The sequence below is a fragment of the Hippoglossus stenolepis genome, chromosome 5 (assembly GCF_022539355.2).
Source record: "Hippoglossus stenolepis isolate QCI-W04-F060 chromosome 5, HSTE1.2, whole genome shotgun sequence".
NCBI classification, from domain to species: Eukaryota; Metazoa; Chordata; class Actinopteri; order Pleuronectiformes; family Pleuronectidae; genus Hippoglossus; species Hippoglossus stenolepis.
In genome coordinates, this window is record NC_061487.1 from 22,201,477 (window position 1) to 22,222,562 (window position 21,086).

Below are 21,086 nucleotides of genomic sequence, written 5' to 3' on the forward strand. Positions count from 1 at the left end.
ATACACATGACAAGTGTGAAGCCGATAAGATGAACGCCTCTTAAGATAGGCATCCCACGTACAGACGGATGTGAAATAAATCCAATTTTTTAATGTGATTTATTAGCGCTGATTTTGACACGCAGTCTGAACCAGTTGCCAAACGCTGCTGAAGTTTATCTAAGGACATAGAAGAAGATACGTTCAACTCGGTCCATAGACTGAAGGGACACTGCCCCATCCCCACTGACTGCTACAGCGCACTGGTCACTTGTTTATTCAATTTTTATTAATATTGATTGAACCACACGACTAAATCGCACCAAATTCAACACAGCACTTCTTGGCCAATTTACGATATACAGTCAAAGGGTGAAGTCAATATGATGAACGGTTCTCAAGAAATGTGATCCACATACAGAGAGATTTCAGGAATCATTATAGATATAGGCAAACTGATAGCAGTATAATCTGGGAAAAGGCTTATATCGTTCAACAGATAAATTGTTCAGGCTCCAGTTTTTAGCGATAATAGCTCATTATAGGGACTTATTTCCATTTTTAATCTTTATTTGGACTCAAAGACAATCATTTAAAATCACTGATGTTAAGTTCAGTTCCTTTAGGAAGCTTCTTAATCTGACAGCCTACGTGTTGTTCCCCTGGAGTCACTCTATTTACAGCAAGGGCAGGAAATCTTTTTGAGAATGAGACACCGGTTGGGAAAAAAAAAGACAAAAATCTTCAGTCAGCTTTAAAGAAATTGTTTTTTGGAAAACACTCATTTGCTCCGAGTTAGGTGGGAAGAGTGATACCAGCTGTCGTGTCAGCTAACTTGGCTTAGCAATCCTGGCTCTCTCCATAGGTAACAAAATCCGTCCTGTTTTGTTGCAAAAACCAGTTGCCAGACAAGGGATTCTGGCAGAGCAACTGGCCCCGATTTGTTACCTTTGTTCTGAGCCAGGATCGCTGCTTCCCCCTGTTTTTAAATCAAAGAATGTGCTCTCATCTGCCTGTCTGTCTCATCCTCTCAGTGCACTTCAACTACCCACTCTCCTCCATCCCTCTCCTCATCCAGCTCTCGGATTTTTTTTTTCTTTTCGCCCTGGTGTTCTCATTTCCCCGGCCTCCGTCTCTCTCCGCTCTGTTTTCCCACGAGTTCTGATTAGCCTGCACACCCACTCTATCTTTAGGCACTCCATTGGGATTTCAATTAATTCATGAAAAAAAAAAGTGCAATATCATCACAATACACTATACCTGTTTAATTAACTTCCTCCTTAATTAGGAATGACTTGAACTTCAGCGCAGACTTGCCCGTGCTGAGTCGAAGCTCCCGAGGTCTTTCGGGTGGGCTGCGTGTTTTGGCAGCTTGACGTGTTTAAATATCAAATTGCACCTCGGAACCATCTGGGCTGGCGTGATATTTTTTTCTAAAGAGCTGCCTACAGGCCATGCACCGTGTGCCATCACGCCGCATCACATTGTTCGTCTTTCTGTCGCCCGCTCACATGCTTTGATCCATCTCGCTCCCTCGGTTTCGCTCTCTCTCCTCCTTGCCTATTGTTTTTCCTCTTTTTTTTTTTCATGGTCATTCTATTGAAAGAGTAGCGAGCATTCCTATCTGATTTTTGAAAAAAAAGAAAACGACTCCGGAGAGCAGCTCTTTATCTGGGGCATATTTTCATTAGGGGGACTGGAATGAATTCTTGGCTAAGCTCTTCATTGCCGGCTCTTAGGAGAAAGTATGTTTTTACTTACTGTATCAATAACTTCCATATTGTGTTATTTTCACATTATCTCACTGACCTTCTACTTAAGGACTTGATTTTCTTTGATCCTTGTTTTCCCATAACATACACTGACAATAGATTCTCATATATGAGGATTGTCTCTTGTATTTGTGTGTCTCCTTTCTTTCTTTCTTTCTTTCTGTCTTCCCCCTCCCTCCCTCTCTCTATCTCAGTGCCAGCAATATCGTGAGCAGGCTTCAGTGCTGGAGAACCAGCCAACGGGGACTTTTGTGTTGCAAGTGCATGCTGTGGATGCAGATGAGGGAGCAAATGGAAAAGTCAAATATGGCTTAATGCACAGAGACAGCACCATGCCTGCCTTCCGAATTCATCCGGACTCAGGTAGCGTGGTCACAGATTGTCTGGGATGAAATGGGTCTCAATTAGATCATGGAGCGCGGAGTCTAGTGCAGAGAGACAATTCTGCTGTTCTACGGAAATGTACGTCTCTAATGGTAATTGCACTTGAGCTGTGATTTGACAGGAGAAGGAATTCACATAACTCAAACGTCTATCTAAGAATACTTGTGCGGCGCCCATTCTAAACTGGGCCTGTTTGGAATGGACCGCTAGCTTAGCCTGTGGTAATACTACAGCACCACTTCAGAATTACTCCTTCAACAGCTCAATATACTCAATATTCAATATACGCTCAGAGTTTTTTATATACAGTCTAAGGGGAAGTGAAGTTAGAAAACTTTGCGTTCATCCTACCTGGTTTACCTGCCGGAAAAATGTTATCTTCTGCGTTTTTCATAAAATGAAACTGAATTTGCCGTATTACTCTTCACATGTGTGGCTTATATATAAATTATAATTTAGAATTTACTATTTTCTACTACAGTGTTTTTTCATACATTGCATGTTGGCTATTTCAGTGGTCTGTTCTGCAATCAAGAAAATCTTTAGACCCAAGTTCGCAAATTTTCAAAAGAAAAGCTCTGTAGTTCAGCTCGATATAAAGCATCGCAGCAACAAAACGGACATCATGCTTTTACTTTGAAGCAGCTGCTACATCCCTGAATATCTGTGTCAGTCTGTTATGGTGAAGTAAAAACAATCAAATTATCCAAATGATAATATTAAATTTGTATTAATATTGAGCGCTTGATTCGGCCAATTTACAATACACATGCAAAGGGTGACGTCAATATGCTTAACGGTTTGCGAGATATACGTTTCACATACAGACAGACAGACATTTGTGGAATTAGTAGATAGATGAGTCTAATGCCAACACCAGTTTGTCGATCATTGTTTCTCTTAATCTGGTGAAGCTGTTTTCTGACTCTTCAGTGTATAAAATGACTGAAACAGAGAAGCTGTCCTGCAACCGTAACACGTGGAGTCAGCATGTGATTCTTCTCAAGTCATTTTCTGTCTCTGGCTTAAGTTCATCTCCAGATTAAATAACAAAGTCATCGCACTTGAAAGGAATGCTCAACTTACTCAGAATAAATACAAAAGTCTTTACTTGTTTTCTCAGTTTGTGAGTGGATGGTCTGATAATGGGATGGACGGATGAATGGTTATGTGGATTGATGGATGGATGGATGGATGGATGCGTGTACACATGGATGGGTGAATTGCCGAATTGCCGAATGGATGAATGAGTATATATGAATTCATGTGATTTAATGTTTTGCCGGGGAACGGGCTGATTGTTGCTCTGTATTTACAGGAGCGATTGCGACGGCCAGACGCTTCGACAGAGAGCGGCAGCGAGAGTATTCCATTACAGTAACGGCCACTGATTGGGCGGAGGAGCCGCTCATCGGCATCTGTCAGCTCACCGTCCAGATACTGGACCAGAATGATAATAACCCCAAGTTTGAGAACTTGCGCTACGAGTGTAAGTGTTGCCGGTATGAAATGAAATATAAATATCTCTGAATCACTGAAGCAGACCATAACCAATACCTTTAAAAATGCTGAAGTAAACAGGGCGAGATGGGGATGTGGGTGGCTATGTGCTGCAAAATAAACATTCTTTCCCCTGTCTAATGAATTTCATGTCTGTGTGAAATGAGCATTAAAACCACCCCAGTGTCCCTGGTGGTGGGAACCAAAATTACTTTTTTGCATTGTAACAAATGTCCGTAACATCCCTCATGCTTTACCCATTCCTGTCCTTTGCCCTTAGCTCTGACCAGCATAACATTATCTCCATGCCCTGTAGACTTTCTGAGAGAAGACACTCTGGTCGGCACCAGCTTCCTTCGAGTGGCCGCTCACGATGACGACTTTGGCACGAACGCAGCCATCACTTACTCCATGTCCCCGGAGCAGCCCGAGTACCTGCAGGTCAACCCCGTGACCGGATGGGTCTACGTTAACCAGCCCATATCACAGGTCAGTCAGCAGCTATTAGCCGGCTCTCCATCAGCCACCACACACACATAGACACACACACTCACACACTGTCTGAACCACACATGACGGCCTGTGGGTCTGAGTCAACAGAGTTAATGAGTGAGCCACCTCAAAGTGCCTCTGCCCGCGACCCCCAATCAGGGGTGTGTGGTGTGTGCTCTCCCAGAGGTGCTGCACACAGAAGGACCACAGAGAAAGAAGATGGAGGGAGACTAATTATTAAAAATAGATGTTAACAGCTCTGAATTCCTGTTGTATTTGATGACTGCAGTTCTGTTTATTGGCTTGTCACTAAAGACTATAAAAAAAAAAGAAAGAAGAAGCTTTCAAAACAAATAATTGAAATGGACAACACAGGTTTTTAAGCTAATTATCACAAACCAAGACTCTGTCCAACTTAACCCCGGCTTTGATATACTGAATTCAAGACTTTTATCATTTTCATTCATCATCTCACACTGTGATAAGGAGACTGACAAGCTTAAGACGAGTCACGAATTTTAAAGGCATTAAGTGAAACAATTTGGAGGCTGGAAAATGACGCTCGTGATTGCGCTTACAGAGCATCCACACTTACCTCGATGCCATTAACACTAAAGCACTGAGCTCCATGCTTTGGAAAACGGCTCCAAAGATAATATGCATCAAGAAGAAATTAAAGAAGACTTTTCAAAAGCTGAATTTCTTGTACTGTTGGTATTCAAAGTGAAATGCGAGCAAGTCGACTTCCCCAGTTGATGTTTGTCAACTAATTGATTTACCGTGTCAGAGTTTCAGTGATGCAACACCTCTTTTAACATTCTTCACTTGGCGTGTTGTTGATTTTTAATTTTCATGTTTTGTGCAGCCTATCAACACTGGTCTTCCCATTTTCCCTTGTTCCCTTATTCACGTCTTAGCGTTGCTCTTTGGCTACAAGCTTGCTACAGCACTACAGAGCCGTGTATTATTCAGCACACTTCTTAGCACGCTGGTGTCAGAAGTCTGTTGTGGTTTTGCCACTGACTTCATGCAAAATTGAAGTGTTAAGCCCAAAACCTTGTTGAACAAAGCTGTTGCATATTTGAGTGTGTGTGTTTTTTTTTTTTTTAATCATCCCAACAATAACTATACGCTGTAACTAAGATTATAAAGGCACTTCATTAAATGTTAAACGTCGCGGGCCGGTCGGAGACATTGTTCTGCTTTGATTTTCCTCATCACGGTGCCTGATCACAGTGACCGAGTATTAAGGCTAAAGTTTTTATTCAGCGCACTTAGCAGCTAAGTGTGCACCACAGTTCCCAATTAACTCACAGCATTACAGTGGAACATGAAGGAGATAGGCCATTGAACAACAGCCTCTATCGTTATGCCCTTGGACCATACAGCCCGAGTCATCACACTGACTGTACAGTGCGGCTCTGTGGAGGATAAAGAGGAGGAGACGTCCACATCCAGAATATTTTATGGGTATTTTCTTGGTCAGATCTGATAACATTACTGCAAAATCTCATTTTAAAAACCCGTGGCTGGATGGTACCACAAAGTCAGCCAGACATTCACTTATTGCAAAAGCAGCCGCCGCTCGGTCCACACTGGACATCACAGATTATGATCTTTGTTCTCCGGTTTCAAGCTTTGGGAAAGAATTTGCACTTGTTCACAAATACTAATTGGATTGTACCAGGAATAGAAAATGTAATTTTGGAGTTAAGTGAGATTTCTTTTTATCTGGCGACTGCGGCACAATAATAGAGTTGCTAGGCCATGATTTGCATTGATAGAATAATGCAGCTTATGGGTGAAATGTTACTGCTTAACAATGGAATACTTATTTGAGCAATTTTTATTAACAAAGTGGTCGGACTATAACTTGCTTTATCTTTTATTGTTAGTGGTTAGAAAGAAGTAAAATTACCACATGTTGGCAAGAAGAGGCCCTTTAGGGAGTTTATAGAGGGTTTTTCTTCTTTCCGATGTGAGTTTAATGTTGATGTTACACATCGTCTAATTAAGATAAACCGAATCAAACACTCTAACGACCTCTTAAGCAAATTTACAGCTTTCCCTGCAGTGTCCATTTTGATGAAAAACAGCTCCTCAGTCAAATTCACCCCTTTATTTCCTAGTGGTTCAATTTTGGCACGGTAACAGAAGTAGAGGAGCTTTTGTGCAACATGAATTATATGTTAATAATTTTTTGTAATACTCACACCGCCGCCTCTGTTGTTCTTGGCCTAATTAAATGATTTCCACAGAGGAGTTCACTGAGCAAGTCCAGGGTCAGGAGGGAATGTGAAGTCATTACCGCCAATCAGCTGATCACGAGCTAATTGCTCAGAGCGTCAAGTACAAACCTATTCACATAACTGAGGTTTATTTAAAAACCCAGCTCCGCACATTTAATCATTATTGCTGCTCATTGCTGTTGCTGGCCAGTTTCCACCGGCCCACTGCTGCGGCGCAAGCTACAGGCACATGCTACTCAAAGATGATTCAAGGGCTATTCATTGATTTTATTACTAGTGCTATGATAGATTATGAATCTAAAAATAATAGTGTTACAGTAGTAGGTTGTGTCATAAGATGAAGGCATGATGTGTCAGGGAGGCTTCTTCTCTGGGTTTAGAGTTTCCTGGATGAAACATTTTGTCCAATCGGGTCTAGTTTTTTAAATCAAGATAAGGGAAAGCAGATAATCATCTTGTTTTCTATGCTCTTTGCAAGAAAATCTAGTTAGATAGTGAAGTTCTTCTATCCATGCATCCATCGTGAAGCGCTAACATTCAATTTAAATTCTCAAAACACTGGGAGAACGTGTAAACCCCACACAGAGAGACCCGGCCTCTGCACCACCATGCTGTTTGTGATTAATGTTCTGTCAATCAACGAAATTGACTAATCAATTGATCGTTTCAGCTCTAAAATACCATGATGATGATAATCTGAATCTTTTGCTCCTGCCCACAGAGGACTTACATCACTCGGGACGTCGTAGCGACCGACGGCGGAGACCGAAACACTTCTGTGGAGCTGGCCGTCACCATCACCAATGTCAAGAACCAGCCTCCGCAGTGGGAGGAGGAGAGCTACAGCGTCGTCATACCCGAGAACACCGCCAGAGACACGCCCATAGTGGTACGTGTGCATGTTACTCCGTTTATATATCAGGACATACTGTATGTTATTATGCTGGTTTCTCCATCTTGTCACTTTGACATAGTGTAATTAAATCAGCGGGAACGTTTGTTTGCTTTCGCACATGGATTACGGCGCAGACACCATGTTCTCTTTGTGCTCCGACTGCACCGCACAAAGATTGTCAGCGCACTGAACAATCTGTAAATGTGTCTTCAAGGAGAAAGCTGACTTTGGATTGGAGCAAGTGTCATGACTGCGGGCTAATTAAATCAATTCAGAATGTCTCTTTTGATGTGAAAATACAAAGCTGTCAATCCCGAGCGCACAAATATCCCTTTTTCCCTCCAAGGTCTTCACAAGGGGATTCACTCTGAGATAAGAGTTTATTGCAGAGCTCAGACAACAGGTGTTTACTCAGATAATCAATCATCACAATAATCAACATTTGACATAACCTTTACATCTTCAGACGGCGAACAACTAATAGAGAAAAACTTGATAACGCAGCCTATCACATGTAAACAAGTTTTTTACCGACTGACCTCAAAGATAATCCTTGTTAAAAGGACTTGTACAAGATTTATGGAAATAAGCTCATTTGCTCACTTGTCACGATTTGGAGGAGAATATTGACATCACTCTGATGTTTGGACGCTCAGTGTGGAGCTTTAGCCTGAAGATGGTTAGCTTAGCTCAGCACAAAGACTAAAATGCAGACAGAGAAACAGCTAGACTGGCTCTGTCTGCATTTTAAAAAGATGCCTGCCAGCAGCTCTGGAGCTCCCTAATTAACATGTTGTATCAGCCAAATTAACCATTTCCCCCCGTTTCTAGACTTCATGTTAAACTGAGCTCATTGCCCCCCAGTTCTGGCTCATAATCTAACTCTCTGCAAAAAAAGCCAAAGAGCCCATTTTCCCCAAATAATAAACTTCTTTTTTTGGTGGCTTCGCAGCACAAAGCTGAGTCTTAACCAAGAAGGTAGAGGAAGAAGCCCATTATCATAGCTACCATGTGAGAAATAAAAAATATAAGGGAAATGGACTGTATTTATAAAGCTCTTTTCCAGTCTTATCAAACACTTTGAGCATTTAATAGTTCAAGTTACATTCACCTATTTATATAGCACTTCTATACACAACTCTTTTTCCATCACACACCATGTCGGTGCAGCCATCAGGGGCAATTTAGGCTTCGGCATCTCGCCCAGGGATACTCGATAATCGATGTTGATGGACACCCTCTTCCACTTTGGGAGCCACAGCCGCCTTGGCTACCGCATTCTAAACCCCCTAAACTGGAACGGTTAACTGTACCGCGTGTTCCTGTGAGCATTTTCATCCGCATTTTGCCATTTCCGTTGCCATGTGGCTCACGGGGCAAAGAGTAAGCCCCCCCGATGCTTTTAAGAAAATGCATTTTCACAGACACACTCACAGGTTCTATTAAAAAAAAGCTGCCAGCATCATAGCATATGACTCATAGGGTAGTAACAGCTGTCCGGACTCAGGACACCCACATCGAAAACCTAGACAGTCCTCCACAAACTAGGATGTCTGGTCAGTGTATCTGCCTACCATCAAGTCTAAAGTTCACAAATTAACATATTTTGTTTATTTGCTCAGTTCTCCGCTGCAATGTCTAAAACCAAGTTGAGTTCTGTGCTGTAACTTCCTAACGGGGTGCACTGACCTTGTGTCATAATTAACGGGCGAGTCTCGATAGCTCGTAAACACTTTTTTTTTGTTACATTTGGACAGGGCCAATTATCTCCTGGCTCTGTACTCAAGGGACAGGCATGACAAGAAGAGTGGTATTGTTCTCATCTCACTCGAGGAAAGAAGGGAAATGAACAAGCTTTTTCTCCTTTTCTCGCATCGGCCCAAATGAATTTTAACGTAACCTGAGAAACACGCTTCTCATCCTGTCCAGACTGTCAAGGCGACCTCTCAGCTGGGCGACCCGAGGGTGACCTACAACCTGGAGGACGGGATGGTCCCGGAAACCAACATGCCCGTGCGATTCTACCTCTCCCCCAACCGCGAAGATGGCTCAGCGTCAATTCTGGTGTCTGAGCCGCTGGATTACGAGTCCACGGCCTTTTTCTCTCTGCGGGTGCGAGCGCAGAACGTGGCTGCGGTGCCTCTGGCAGCTTTCACCACAGTTTACATCAACATTACAGGCATGAGTTTTTATTCCTCTCATTCGTCTCTATAGATTTTCTGTGGTGGAACATTTAATTGGCAGATTGTATTAATATTCTTTAAATTTATGTTCACATTAATTTGTGTTTTGGATTTCACTTTATTTATAATAGATTTTAATGAAATGAGAGATAATGTACTGATGAAATGATCAAAATGTCAGTTTCAGTGCACAGGTACTAAAGGATATGATAAATTACTAAATATACCTACAAATAAGAAATAAAATATACCAATACTTATATAATATGTCTCAGAGATACATAGTATAGTATAATGATGAATTCATTGGCTCCTAAACGTTTAATGTGCACAGCTTTAGATGCTTGAGATTTTATTATCTAAATTAAATCAGGAAGTTAACACATCTTTACTTGGCATTAAATCTCTCTTCTCTCCAAAGATGTTAATGACAACGTGCCATTCTTCACCTCCTCCATCTACGAGGCGTCGGTGACGGAAGGAGCCCAGATCGGGACTTCGGTTCTCCAAGTGTCTGCACACGACAAAGACCTGGGTCTTAATGGAGAGGTTCGTGGTTTTCTGCTCTTGTCTGTCACGTGCAGGTTCAGAAATACGAAGTGATTTAACAGAGATCTATTCAACCGCATCTGAGAACTGTTTTTTTTCCCCCCTTACTAAACTATTCTTGTTATGCTTGAAGGAGCGTACTGTGGCAGGGCGCCACGATCCCTTAAGTGTGGAGGCTTTTCGCTCCAGAGTTGTCAAAGTGTTGCAGAGGTGGCTCTGTGAAGTGTGCAATCGCAGCCGTGTGACTGACTGTGACAATATCAGTATATATCGATCTGGTGTTTGCCTTTAATGAGAAGACGTACTCTGTCTGGGAATATAAGAGCGACCACTTAACATTTTCAGCCACAAAGTCTTACATTTCTGTCACCTCTGCAGGTTAGTGCTTGAAAGGACTGTGGCAGATTCATTTTCGAATTCCCTGTGCTTCGCAGATCACTTACTCTCTTCTGAGTGACAGCAGTGGAGACCACCATCTGTTCCGCATTGACCCGAAACTCGGGGTCATCTACACAGAAGCCGTGTTTGATCGCGAGGCCCGCAGCTCCTATTTGTTGGAAGTTCAGTCAGAAGACGGGCAGGAGTCAGCGCGACCTGGCAAAAACAAACAGTCAAACTCAGGTGAGAAATGATGAGAATTTTAATGAATTTTCATTCAGCAGAAAGCATCTCATGAATTTATATTTTTCTTTATTTTGTTAAATCAAAAGTTCAACATTTTGGTTATAAGCTTATTGCTTTGCTTGTGAACAGTTTAATGAGAAGAGTAACGCCACTTTAACGTCTATACACTTAATACCCAGATAGCATATGGATGTGGGCCACTTCAGGCAAAGTGGATGTGAGCCTAAAGTGGCAAATATCCCAAAACAAATGTGGGCCTTTTTGGCAAACATGTGGTTCTTTATGTGTAATCTGGATGTGAACCGAAAGGGGCCTATGTGGTAAATGGTGAATATGGTCTTAATAAAACAAAACAAATTTGGGACCTGCAGGAAATTGGGTCTGGACATTTTCCAGGTTTTTCACAAATAAAGAACGCAGCTGGAGATTGTTTAAGTCAGACACGTTCACAACAACAGGTAAATTGAGGTGAGTGTGTGAGGTGTAGCTCCTGGGCAGAGCGAGCAGGAGGCCGGACATGACTGATGATAAATGCCGCTGTGGAAATCACGTGTTTTTGTTTGGAGCACATCGACGTCGGTGTCAACCTGTGACAGAGTGGGTGAGGACTCGGCCTTACTCACCATTTGTCCCTGGCATCCTTCGACCACAGTACACATTGAACTCATTAGTTTCTACACAAGTTCATTTTACCATAATTTACTGATAGTTTTGCGACATTGGCATCAGTCTCTATCCCAGGTTTGTTTGTGTTGGCAAATTACTACAGTTCACATCAAAGTACATGAGAATATTAAAGAAAACACACAAGCATGCGTTAGTTGAGTTTCCTTTTATTATGTTGCAGGTACAAACATTGTTTAATTGCTCCTTTGTTCTGACTCACCATGTGGGATAGTTTCTCAGAAGGCGCCTCCGGGCATTTCCTGGTCTTTGAATATCCATGGTGATGTCATGGTGACATCAACGGGACAAACCAAGTGAAGGGGTGTTTATTTTCTCCAGGAAAGTTTCTGTGTTTTAAGATTTTAAAGCATTATTAGCTCTGTCTCAGTTTACTTCCCTTTTAAGAGCAGTTTAGCCATGTGAATAAGCGTCTACAGTGGGAAGATAAGGTTGTAGAGAGTGTGAATTGAACACCCCATATAAGCAGCTAAATTGTGTTAGCCTGGAGGACAGAAGAGGTGTTGTCACTATAGTCCTATAGTTTTATTTTAATTTTTCCTTTTTTCAAATTTTCTGAGTTTCTGGGAGTTTGGGGAGCACTACAAATAAATCGATTCATCTATGAAACAAGAAGAAATCTGCTGAAAAACAAAAAGATTACAAATCTCATCTCAGGATGAAAATGAATTGCCATTCTCACAAGATGCTGAAGAAGATGTCAACAAGATTCTAGAGATTTTGACGATAAGGGCTGACAGTGTTGGCATATGTCGGCAGCAAAATATACGTCACGTCCTGCCTCCTGCAAGCTCTCCCCAGGCGCCACCTCTCGCCTGAACATTTTCCTGTTGTTGTGAACGTGTCTGACTCGGACAATCTCCTGCTGTGGTCTTCATGCGGGAAAGGCAAACTCCGGAAAATGTCCGGATCCAACTATCCCAGACATTTTTGTGGAGTTGAAAGCTTTAATGATCTTTAAACTACTAGTCAACGTCAACCACCGACTTACTGGTCTGGCTCTATCTCCTGAGCTACAGCCGCCCCTTAAGGTGACAGTCTTCTGTGATTTATGATAATCTGTTTACCAAAATGTCAAACTACTAAGACAATTGACAGTTTGTTAGAGAACCCATGTCCTAAGTAGTCATACAAATAGTTGTTTTTCATTGTTGGAAACTGTATAAGTTGGAAGAATTAACTCTGTTACTGCATTGGAAGTACATTACATATTTCATATACACCTTGGGATTGACTTTGAAAAGTGAATCTTGATTTTTATTTATTCCACTTCACGACCAGACGGCCTCACTCTCCTCCATGTGAAAATAGCCCGGAGATTCCTTGGGCTCTATTGTGTCTCCCCGTCTTTAATTTTCATCGTTCCAAATTCAACCAATATGGCATTTGTTTGCCTACCATGTTTTCTTTGTGACACTTTGGCAGCCGTAACACCACAGTCTGTAAGTAGAGTGATGCAATATGACGTTTGTATTCAGAAGTGAGTTTTGCCAGCGCTTGTGAAGGCGGTATTAGGGCTAAAGGGTGATGTTTTGGAGCAGGGTTGCCAGGGCTGCTTAGCATTTGCAATGAGTCTTAGCTGTGTCTTGTGTTGCATATCTCCTGCATCCAGAAGGGCTCATTTCCTCTGCAAACATTACCTGTCTCTTTGCGTTACCCCTGGGATACACCGAGAGGAGGTAAATGTAAAAAAACAAGCTGCGGAAATAAGGCCACCTTCCACCACCATCATCTCTTACTGCAGCAGCTCCAAATTAACATGTCACCCCTGTTTTCCGCAAGCAGATAATTTAGTCTTTTTAACTAAAGAAATAAACAGCGTAATGAGGAGTGCACCGATAAGACACAAACACTTGTCATCTTATAAATATTTAACCTTCCCAGTAGAGTGGTTCTTTATCTACTCTGCGAAAACAGCAGCTTGTTGAAGAGTTTTAGCTCCATTACTGTTATTCTTCCTGCAGGAAACAGTTAGCCCCGTTAAAACAATAAACTCTTGACAAAATGAATAATTTATGTAATTTACAGCACATCTTTGTGAACAACGTTTTGTCTGATTTACATGTCAATGAGACACATTCCGTCAGGTTAAGTGCCTCTTCCGCACTAAACAGTGACAATGAATTGAAAAATCAATACGCAGATGGAAGGAGAGAACACACATGCAGTGTTCGGCAAACTCTCTGTGACTCCGTGTCTGTGTGTGTGTTTCTGTCTGGGGTGTGTGTTTGCTTGTGCACTGTGTCGTCTAATCTTCTGCCATTCTGTCATTCTTGCAGACACAGCATATGTGAGGGTTTTCATCAGCGACGTCAACGACAACAAACCGCTCTTTGCTCAGCGACTGTATGAAGTCGGCGTCGACGAGAATGCAGATGTGGGCCTGACTGTTGTCGCCGTTAGTGCTAATGACGAAGATGAAGGTACGCATGATGAGGCAGCAGACTGAGGAGGTCCCCCACACAGATTTTACTGATGCCGCCTCTCAGAAATAAAGGTTAAAGAATCTAGCCATCCAGAACCGATATTAAAGTTTTCGTGAGACACTTTGAAACTCCACAGAGGTTTCCACACTGCACTTTCTTTATCTTTCACCAGACTCTCTCTCTCTCTCTCTCTCTCTCTTGAAATAACAGAATTATTTCGGCCATTTTTCCAGCAGTGACTTGTGTGCCAAGTAGGCACTTTTTTTTTTTGTTGTTGCAAGATTGCCTGGGTTTGTAGCAGTATGCATAAAGTGACCCTGTGAGAAGTCTTTTTCTCAATTTGTCCTGCGCTGTGCTGAAATCATGCTGCTGAAATCTTGCCGTGTGCTAGATTTAGCAGCAGTCATTTAAGTGCTCGGCATTGCACTGCAGCACATATGTTCCAAAAAGAGTGACACGCTCCCACACAGTAGGTGGGCGGGATTTAAGCAATAAAGCAATTGCTCATCCTCCGTACAGCGGCAGCCTAAGATCCCTTTATCAGGCATGTTTAGGTCCGTTAATCAAGTATTTATGGCGAGCGGGGGTGCAGCTTAGGCCGAGCTGCGGCACTAATGATGAATTGCTGTGGAATAACACCAACCCCCAACGTTATAGTTACAATACTGTTGCACTTGCGTCTGAGAGGCTACCCTCAATCTGTCTTGTTTAAAAACTCCACCCTGGGCTTGACTGCTGTAAGCCCGGCAGATCCCTGTGGGAGGCAGGGAGCACTTTGTCAGCCAGGGTTGTGTTAATAGTACAGATTAGTGTATTTACATCGGATTGTAGCTACTTTAACCCAACAGCATGATTGAAAGCGAAAAACTGTTCATTCTGGGAGATTATCTTATCTATTCCAGTGTTAAACCAGTAGATTGGACGGTCTCCATGGAGACACAGTAGATAAGTTGAGATATGAACTTTGCCGCTACTAGACCACATCGCTCCATCCTCTCTCAGGTCTTCCAATCATTCCCTTGAGGGCACTATCAGAGTGCATTATGCTGCTTTTCACTCCCGCACTCCCTTCTTCTTTTTTTTAATTAGTATCTGATTAAAGCCGAAGACACAAGGAACAAAGTTTCTGTTTAATTAAGTAATCAAAACAAGAAAGGGATACATGGAAACCTACTAATGTTGAGGTCTCGGAGGAAATGAGGTGTAATACCCTTGTGGTTATGCCCTTCTGTTGTTGCCAGGATTATAGTACTCCCGATATAATTAAGAAAATAGAGAAATGCTGAGGTTTCCAGCATGTTGCTCCACCTCAGTGTATGTATGCCTCACCTTCAGATTTCACTTGTCTCATCCTTAAAATGTTTCTTTGAGGAATCAGAAGGGCTATTTCATTTTCCCAGTCATGCATTTTGTTGTTCTTACCACAGGGGCCAACGCCAAGGTGCGCTACCAGATAACGTCCGGCAACAAAGGTGGCGTTTTTGACATAGAGCCGGAGGTGGGGACGATCTTTATTGCCCAACCACTCGACTATGAGCAGCAGAAGAGATACAAGCTACTGGTCCTAGCGTCCGATGGGAAGTGGGAAGACTATGCCGCCGTGGTGGTCACTGTGGTGAATAAGAATGATGAGGCACCAGTGTTCTCCATGAATGAGTACTATGGATCGGTCACAGAGGAGCTTGACGGGTCACCAGTGTTTGTACTACAGGTGAGAGACTGAGATTATCACTGCTAACAGGATTTACACTGCTGTATTTTTAAGGGTTTTTTAAATCAGCAACCTCGCAAAATGCTCTTACCATACCAGTAAGTTGGAGATGTCGTGATGAATCTTGTCGGGAAAAGAAATTCAGCTTTAAGGCTGTCAGACCCACTTTCGGCCCAGATGCAAGAAACAGGCCTGATCAGAGCTCATTGCTTTAAATAAGGTGGTCAGGAAAAAAAGTGCACTTAAATGGGCTGTCGAAAACAGAAATCCAAAAGCAAAGAAGACCCAAGTGACAGCTGAAAGGAGATAAGAGGAGAGCTGTAATTTGGGTTTGACTGGATGAATGAATATCCATTTTTCTTAAGAAGTTGTCTTTATCTCCGCAGGTGACAGCCACTGACCCAGACAAAGATGCCGACCAGGGAGCCATACGGTATTCCATTCACGGCCAAGGGGCAGAGTCGCACTTCATGATCAACGACATCACGGGGGAGATGTATGCCCAGCGCACCATGGACCGAGAAGAGCGTGCCGTCTGGCGCTTTGTTGTCATGGCAACAGACGAAGAGGGCGAGGGACTTACCGGCTTTACGGATGTGATTATAAATGTGTGGGACATCAATGACAATGCCCCCACTTTCTCCTGTGCTCCGGATAATTGCCACAGTAGCGTGGCGGAGAACTCCCCCCCTGGGGCGTTTGTTGTGGAAATGACGGCGGTAGACATTGACGATGCGGCCGTGGGTCAGAACGCGATCCTCACCTACAGGATTATTGAGAATGTGCACAACGAGAAAAATGTCGATCTCTTCACTATTGATTCCAGCACTGGCACCATATCTGTTGCAGCAGAGGGTCTGGACCGGGAGATTACTGAAAACCACCGTCTGGTTGTCGAGGCCCGGGACGGCGGCGGCATGACGGGTACAGCTACTGCCACTGTAATCATAACAGACATCAATGACCACGTCCCAAAGTTTAAAGAGGACTGGTGCGGCGCTCGTGTGCCAGAGAGCACTAAAGAGGACGCTCCGATTCTGGAGTTGAGCGCCGTGGACCCTGATGCTGGCACGTATGGGCAGCTGACCTTCAGTGTGGTGGCTGGAGACCCAGAGCAACAGTTCTACATGGTCAGCCACAGACTGGACCAGACAGGGACTCTGAGACTGAAGCAGAAGCTGGACTTTGAGAAGCCAGGGAAGCAGCGGTTCAACCTCACCATTAAAGTGGAGGACTCTGACTTCTCCAGCCTCATCCACTGTCTGGTACAAGTGGAGGATGAGAATGATAACGTCCCTGTGTTTGACCCGAGTTCCCACCTTCTCCCTCCTTTGCCCGAGGACACAAGTGTAGGAACCAGTTTCATTCAGGTCGTGGCCACTGACTCGGACTCAGGTCTGAACGGGGACATTTTGTACAGCATTCACCCCGACTCTGACCCATATGGACATTTTACCGTCAGTCAAGCAGGGGTGGTCACAGTCGCCAGACCATTGGATAGGGAGAAGCTGGCAGGTTATGAACTTGTAATCACGGCGACAGACCAGGGTTCCCCGGCACTGACTGGCAGTGTCACGGTCCACCTGCCGCTGCTAGACACGAATGACAACGGGCCGGAGCTGGAGACGGAGTACGCTCCAGTGCTGTGGGAGAACAGTCTGCCACCTCAAGTGGTCTGGCTCAATGAGAGCTCAACTCTGCTCCATGTTGTGGACAGGGACTCGCCAGAGCACGGGCCTCCGTTCTACCTCTCCATACCCCCGCTTTTCTCTACCGACTTCCACCTGCAGGATCACGGGAACAGCTCGGCCACACTCACCGCCCTGCGTCGATTCGACAGGGAGAGGAAGAGCGAGATCCACCTGCCGTTGATTATGATAGACAGCGGCGATCCGCCAATGACGGGCACGAACACGCTCACAATCACCATCGGTGACCAGAATGACAACGCCCATCAGGCTGGGGAGAAAGATGTCTATGCGTACAGCCGCAAGGGTGAGTCGCTTGCTCCCCCTCATTTCATCCTCTTTGCCCCTTGTTTACGCTGCAGAGCGTTGCTCAGCAGGCAGAGCGTCAGTGAGGGGGGGGAACTGAGGATACAGCTGAAGGGAAAAGTTTTCGCTCCCCCCACCTGCTCAGTGTAGCCTGGAATTCATAATTGCTCTCTTCCTTTTACATTCTAACAGAGTTTTGTTATGATAATATCCCTGTCAAATCCTCTCTCAAGCCCTCAGCACACTCCCCCCACCACCACCAACCCCATGCCTAAAGCTCATATGAACTTCACATTATGGAATCACTATTCATCTCTTTCTGTTGAGTTTTCACCCTGCAGGTAAGTTGGTTTGGTGCGTTGGCTTGTTAGTGTTTTAACCGCGCACCCAGCTAAATGGCTGTTTTGGTAATTGTGGAAAACAGGAGCGCTGTGACTCATCCAGGCTGCCATTGTTTACCCAGCTGCAGTACTCTGGCACTGCAGGTCGATAATAACATAATCCATACTGAGATAGCCCCGCTTCCTTAAGCTCCACGCTCTCTGAAGTGGAGCACTGAGAGTCTATTCATTCCAGCAGTGGGGCTCCACAGTTATGAGCATAATAAGTAGAACAGAACACAAGAATGCAAGATAAGGAGAAGAGAGGGAGGCAAAGATAAGTGTTGGCATCAGCAGATTCTGTCCAGACGAAATCAACGTGTGTGTGTGTGTGTGTGTGTGTGTGTGTGTGTGTGTGTGTGTGTGTGTGTGTGTGTGTGTGTGTGTGTGTGTGTGTGTGTGTGTGTGTGTGTGTGTGCATGTCTGCGTGTGCGTGCATGTGGGTGTGTTTACCTTGAACAGGAAGGATGACAAATGCAGCACTGGGGAAGGTGTATGCCCCAGATCCTGATGACTGGGACAACAAGACCTACACTCTGGAGACAAGTGCAGCCAAGTAAGCGCTCACTGTTAAATGCATTGAATTTTTCTCTGAAAACATGCTGATCTCCAAATATACAGCACAAGTACAAGTGCTAGAGCAATACAGTACCAGGAGAACTGCCAACAGTGTGGAATTTGAAAAATAAAGAGGATGTGGACTCAGCGTTGTGGCTGTATTTCTCCGACCGGGCCTTTTTCAGTGATATCACTCAGCCTGAAACATGCCTAACAGGTACTTCTCCTAATCTTACATCCAATTCTCGGACCCCCTCATAAGCCTCGCTTTCCGAACAGACTTTAATCATAGCCGTCAACACTGATTGCGAATTGCCTATTTTCTAGATAATGCAATTAGACTCAAACAAACTAAGCAATCTCAGTTCACCTATACGATGTTTCCAAGATGGAACAGCATGTACGAGCATGGTCGGTCTCCATCAGGGACCTTGTACAACTATTCAGTATTCACACACTCAGATCAGATTTGAAATACAAATTGCACATTTGTTTTATTCATATAATAAATTCGGACAGTTGCCATGGCAACTAACAAGCTCTTTTACAAGCTTTTTAGGAGTCAAGGAATTATTTTTTTGTTTTCTTATTCTTGGTATTTTTTGTGTTTTTGGGGAAAATGTATTCACTTACTGCTAGAAACCACAGCTGACCCGTTCAGCTGCCACGACTTGTCTGACTGCGATCTTTGAGGGATTTTTGATTTGTTTGCCTCTGTAGTAAAAGCTCAGAAACAACAGGAGCCAATAACTCATCTCCCAAAGGAAGCTGTCCTCTCCTACTTAACAGCCCCCTCTGCTTCCCTCAGATACTTCAGCCTGAACCAGAGCACGGGCGAGCTGACCATGCGACAGAACACTCCAGCGGGCAGCTACTGGCTGCAGGTCGGGGTGTCCGATGGGGTGTGGCCGGACGTGACGTCAGGTGTCAGAGTTCATGTCAGGGAGCTGGGGGAAAAGGCCATCCTGTCGTCCGCCTCGCTGCGTTTGACAGGTTCGCAGAAACGTTTCTCACACGGTGGTATAAGTGCATTAATGTTGAATGACTGCAGCTCTACACGTGTTTGGGTGTTGCTGGGATTCAGTTTACCTCCCTTCTCTCCTCTTTGTTGCCACGGCTCTTGTAAAATTTTTATTTTTTTTAAGCCGATGTTGAAAGAGACAGGCCACAGGCATGAATAAATTGGTGCTTTTCATTGAATGATTATCAGGTTGTCAATCCAGTTAACGCTGAAATAATAGGCTGTCAAGAGGAATCTTTATACTTGCATTATTTAGCATTTCTAAGCTTTGTAAAAAGCGACTGTTCACAGCGCTTGTTGGAAACAGTTTCCTCCTTCTCCTTCTTCTTCAACACTCTGAAGTTTATGTTAGAGTGTTCATTTTTCTGTCAGTCTCTCAGAGCAAATTGGAGTTATAAAGGTCAATTTGGAAGTGTCAGGTAAAGTCCTTGACATTTAAAAAGCCATTCGGCGAGAGTCAGAGACTATTATGGATGCCTCTGACTCAAAGTCATTATCATTTTTAGAGATTAGAATAGAAGACAACTGCCCCCGTTCTCCAGATATTATTGGAAGGTGGAACCACAAATATGATCGATTTTCCGGTCATTAAAATATTTTGTGCAAGGCAGACCTTCAAGGACCCCAACTTTATTTTAGGGGAGAAATAAATGACGGCACGATTCATCCACCTTACGGATGATTCAGTGAGGAAACGGATCGATAGAGGGAGATGTCAGGCCACGTCTTGGCTAATGGAAGCAGGAGCTCAGTAGACTTTGATCAACTCTGCACTTGTCATTGATGAGTCAGTAGTTCTCACTGCATGAATCCCCCCCCCCTTGTCTCCTGAAGGCATTACGGCTCGAGATTTCATCGGGTCTCGAGTGGAGGGCAAGAGTCGGCTCGAGATGTTCTGGGACTTCCTGTCTCAAAGCCTGTCCGTCAGATCGGGGAGCATCAACATTTTCAGCATGGCCGACAGAGAGGACAGAACGGTGGACATTCATTTCTACGTGCTAACTGATACTGGCTACCTGCGCCCGGAGAAGCTGCACGCTGTCCTCGCTGCACATAAAAAGAAGGTATATGTCCCACCGTGTCAGATAGATAGAGATCAATGCTCGTATATCAAGCGATACACCTGGGAGCTGTGGGGGAGGAGATAACGGGGCCTTTTATCTGCCCTCTTATTTCCACACCAACTTTCTGTCTGTTTACTGCTGGCCCTGTCATGTCGCTTTGTCTCACCCATTCATTTGTTGTCTTTGTCTTTCTCTTTTTGTGACACGCGTTCTTTCTTCCATATTTTAACGGCGCATCATTTTGATTTGACTGTCATGCTTGACTTTATGATTTAAAAACAACCAGTTATGGAATATTAAAGTCAGGGTGGGTGATACGGCCCAAAATCAATATAACTATCAGATTATCACAATAAATGTCACATTCTTTTATGTTTAAAGACAGATTCTTGCTTTAAACATTTGATTAACAGCAGAACATCTAAAAGTCTGAGGTAGATCAGTTGTTATACCTCCCGACTGTGCTTTCACATGTTTGTATTGAACTTTTATTACATTGCTATTGAAGGCAATAAGTATATGATAATAGTTTTAGTGCCCACCCCCAATTAAAAGCATCTGTGTAGACCAGGACTCGCCTTCTTTGCTTGCCTGTCCTCTTATGCATTTCTTGAAGTCATT

General features: G+C 43.8%; 1 protein-coding gene across 1 annotated transcript in view; it reads left to right on the forward strand.

Moving 5' to 3' along the window:
• Positions 1-21,086, forward strand: part of LOC118109004 (neural-cadherin) — an 89,210-nt gene that overhangs the window by 42,958 nt on the left and 25,166 nt on the right. The window contains exons 9-21 of the mRNA XM_035155783.2: positions 1,946-2,114; positions 3,454-3,624; positions 3,952-4,124; positions 7,098-7,265; positions 9,201-9,450; positions 9,876-10,003; positions 10,438-10,624; positions 13,591-13,734; positions 15,165-15,448; positions 15,835-17,443; positions 18,285-18,378; positions 19,189-19,373; positions 20,236-20,465. Of these exons, the coding sequence (XP_035011674.2) occupies positions 1,946-2,114; positions 3,454-3,624; positions 3,952-4,124; positions 7,098-7,265; positions 9,201-9,450; positions 9,876-10,003; positions 10,438-10,624; positions 13,591-13,734; positions 15,165-15,448; positions 15,835-17,443; positions 18,285-18,378; positions 19,189-19,373; positions 20,236-20,465 (3,792 nt within the window). The remainder of the gene's footprint in view (positions 1-1,945; positions 2,115-3,453; positions 3,625-3,951; positions 4,125-7,097; positions 7,266-9,200; positions 9,451-9,875; positions 10,004-10,437; positions 10,625-13,590; positions 13,735-15,164; positions 15,449-15,834; positions 17,444-18,284; positions 18,379-19,188; positions 19,374-20,235; positions 20,466-21,086) is intronic.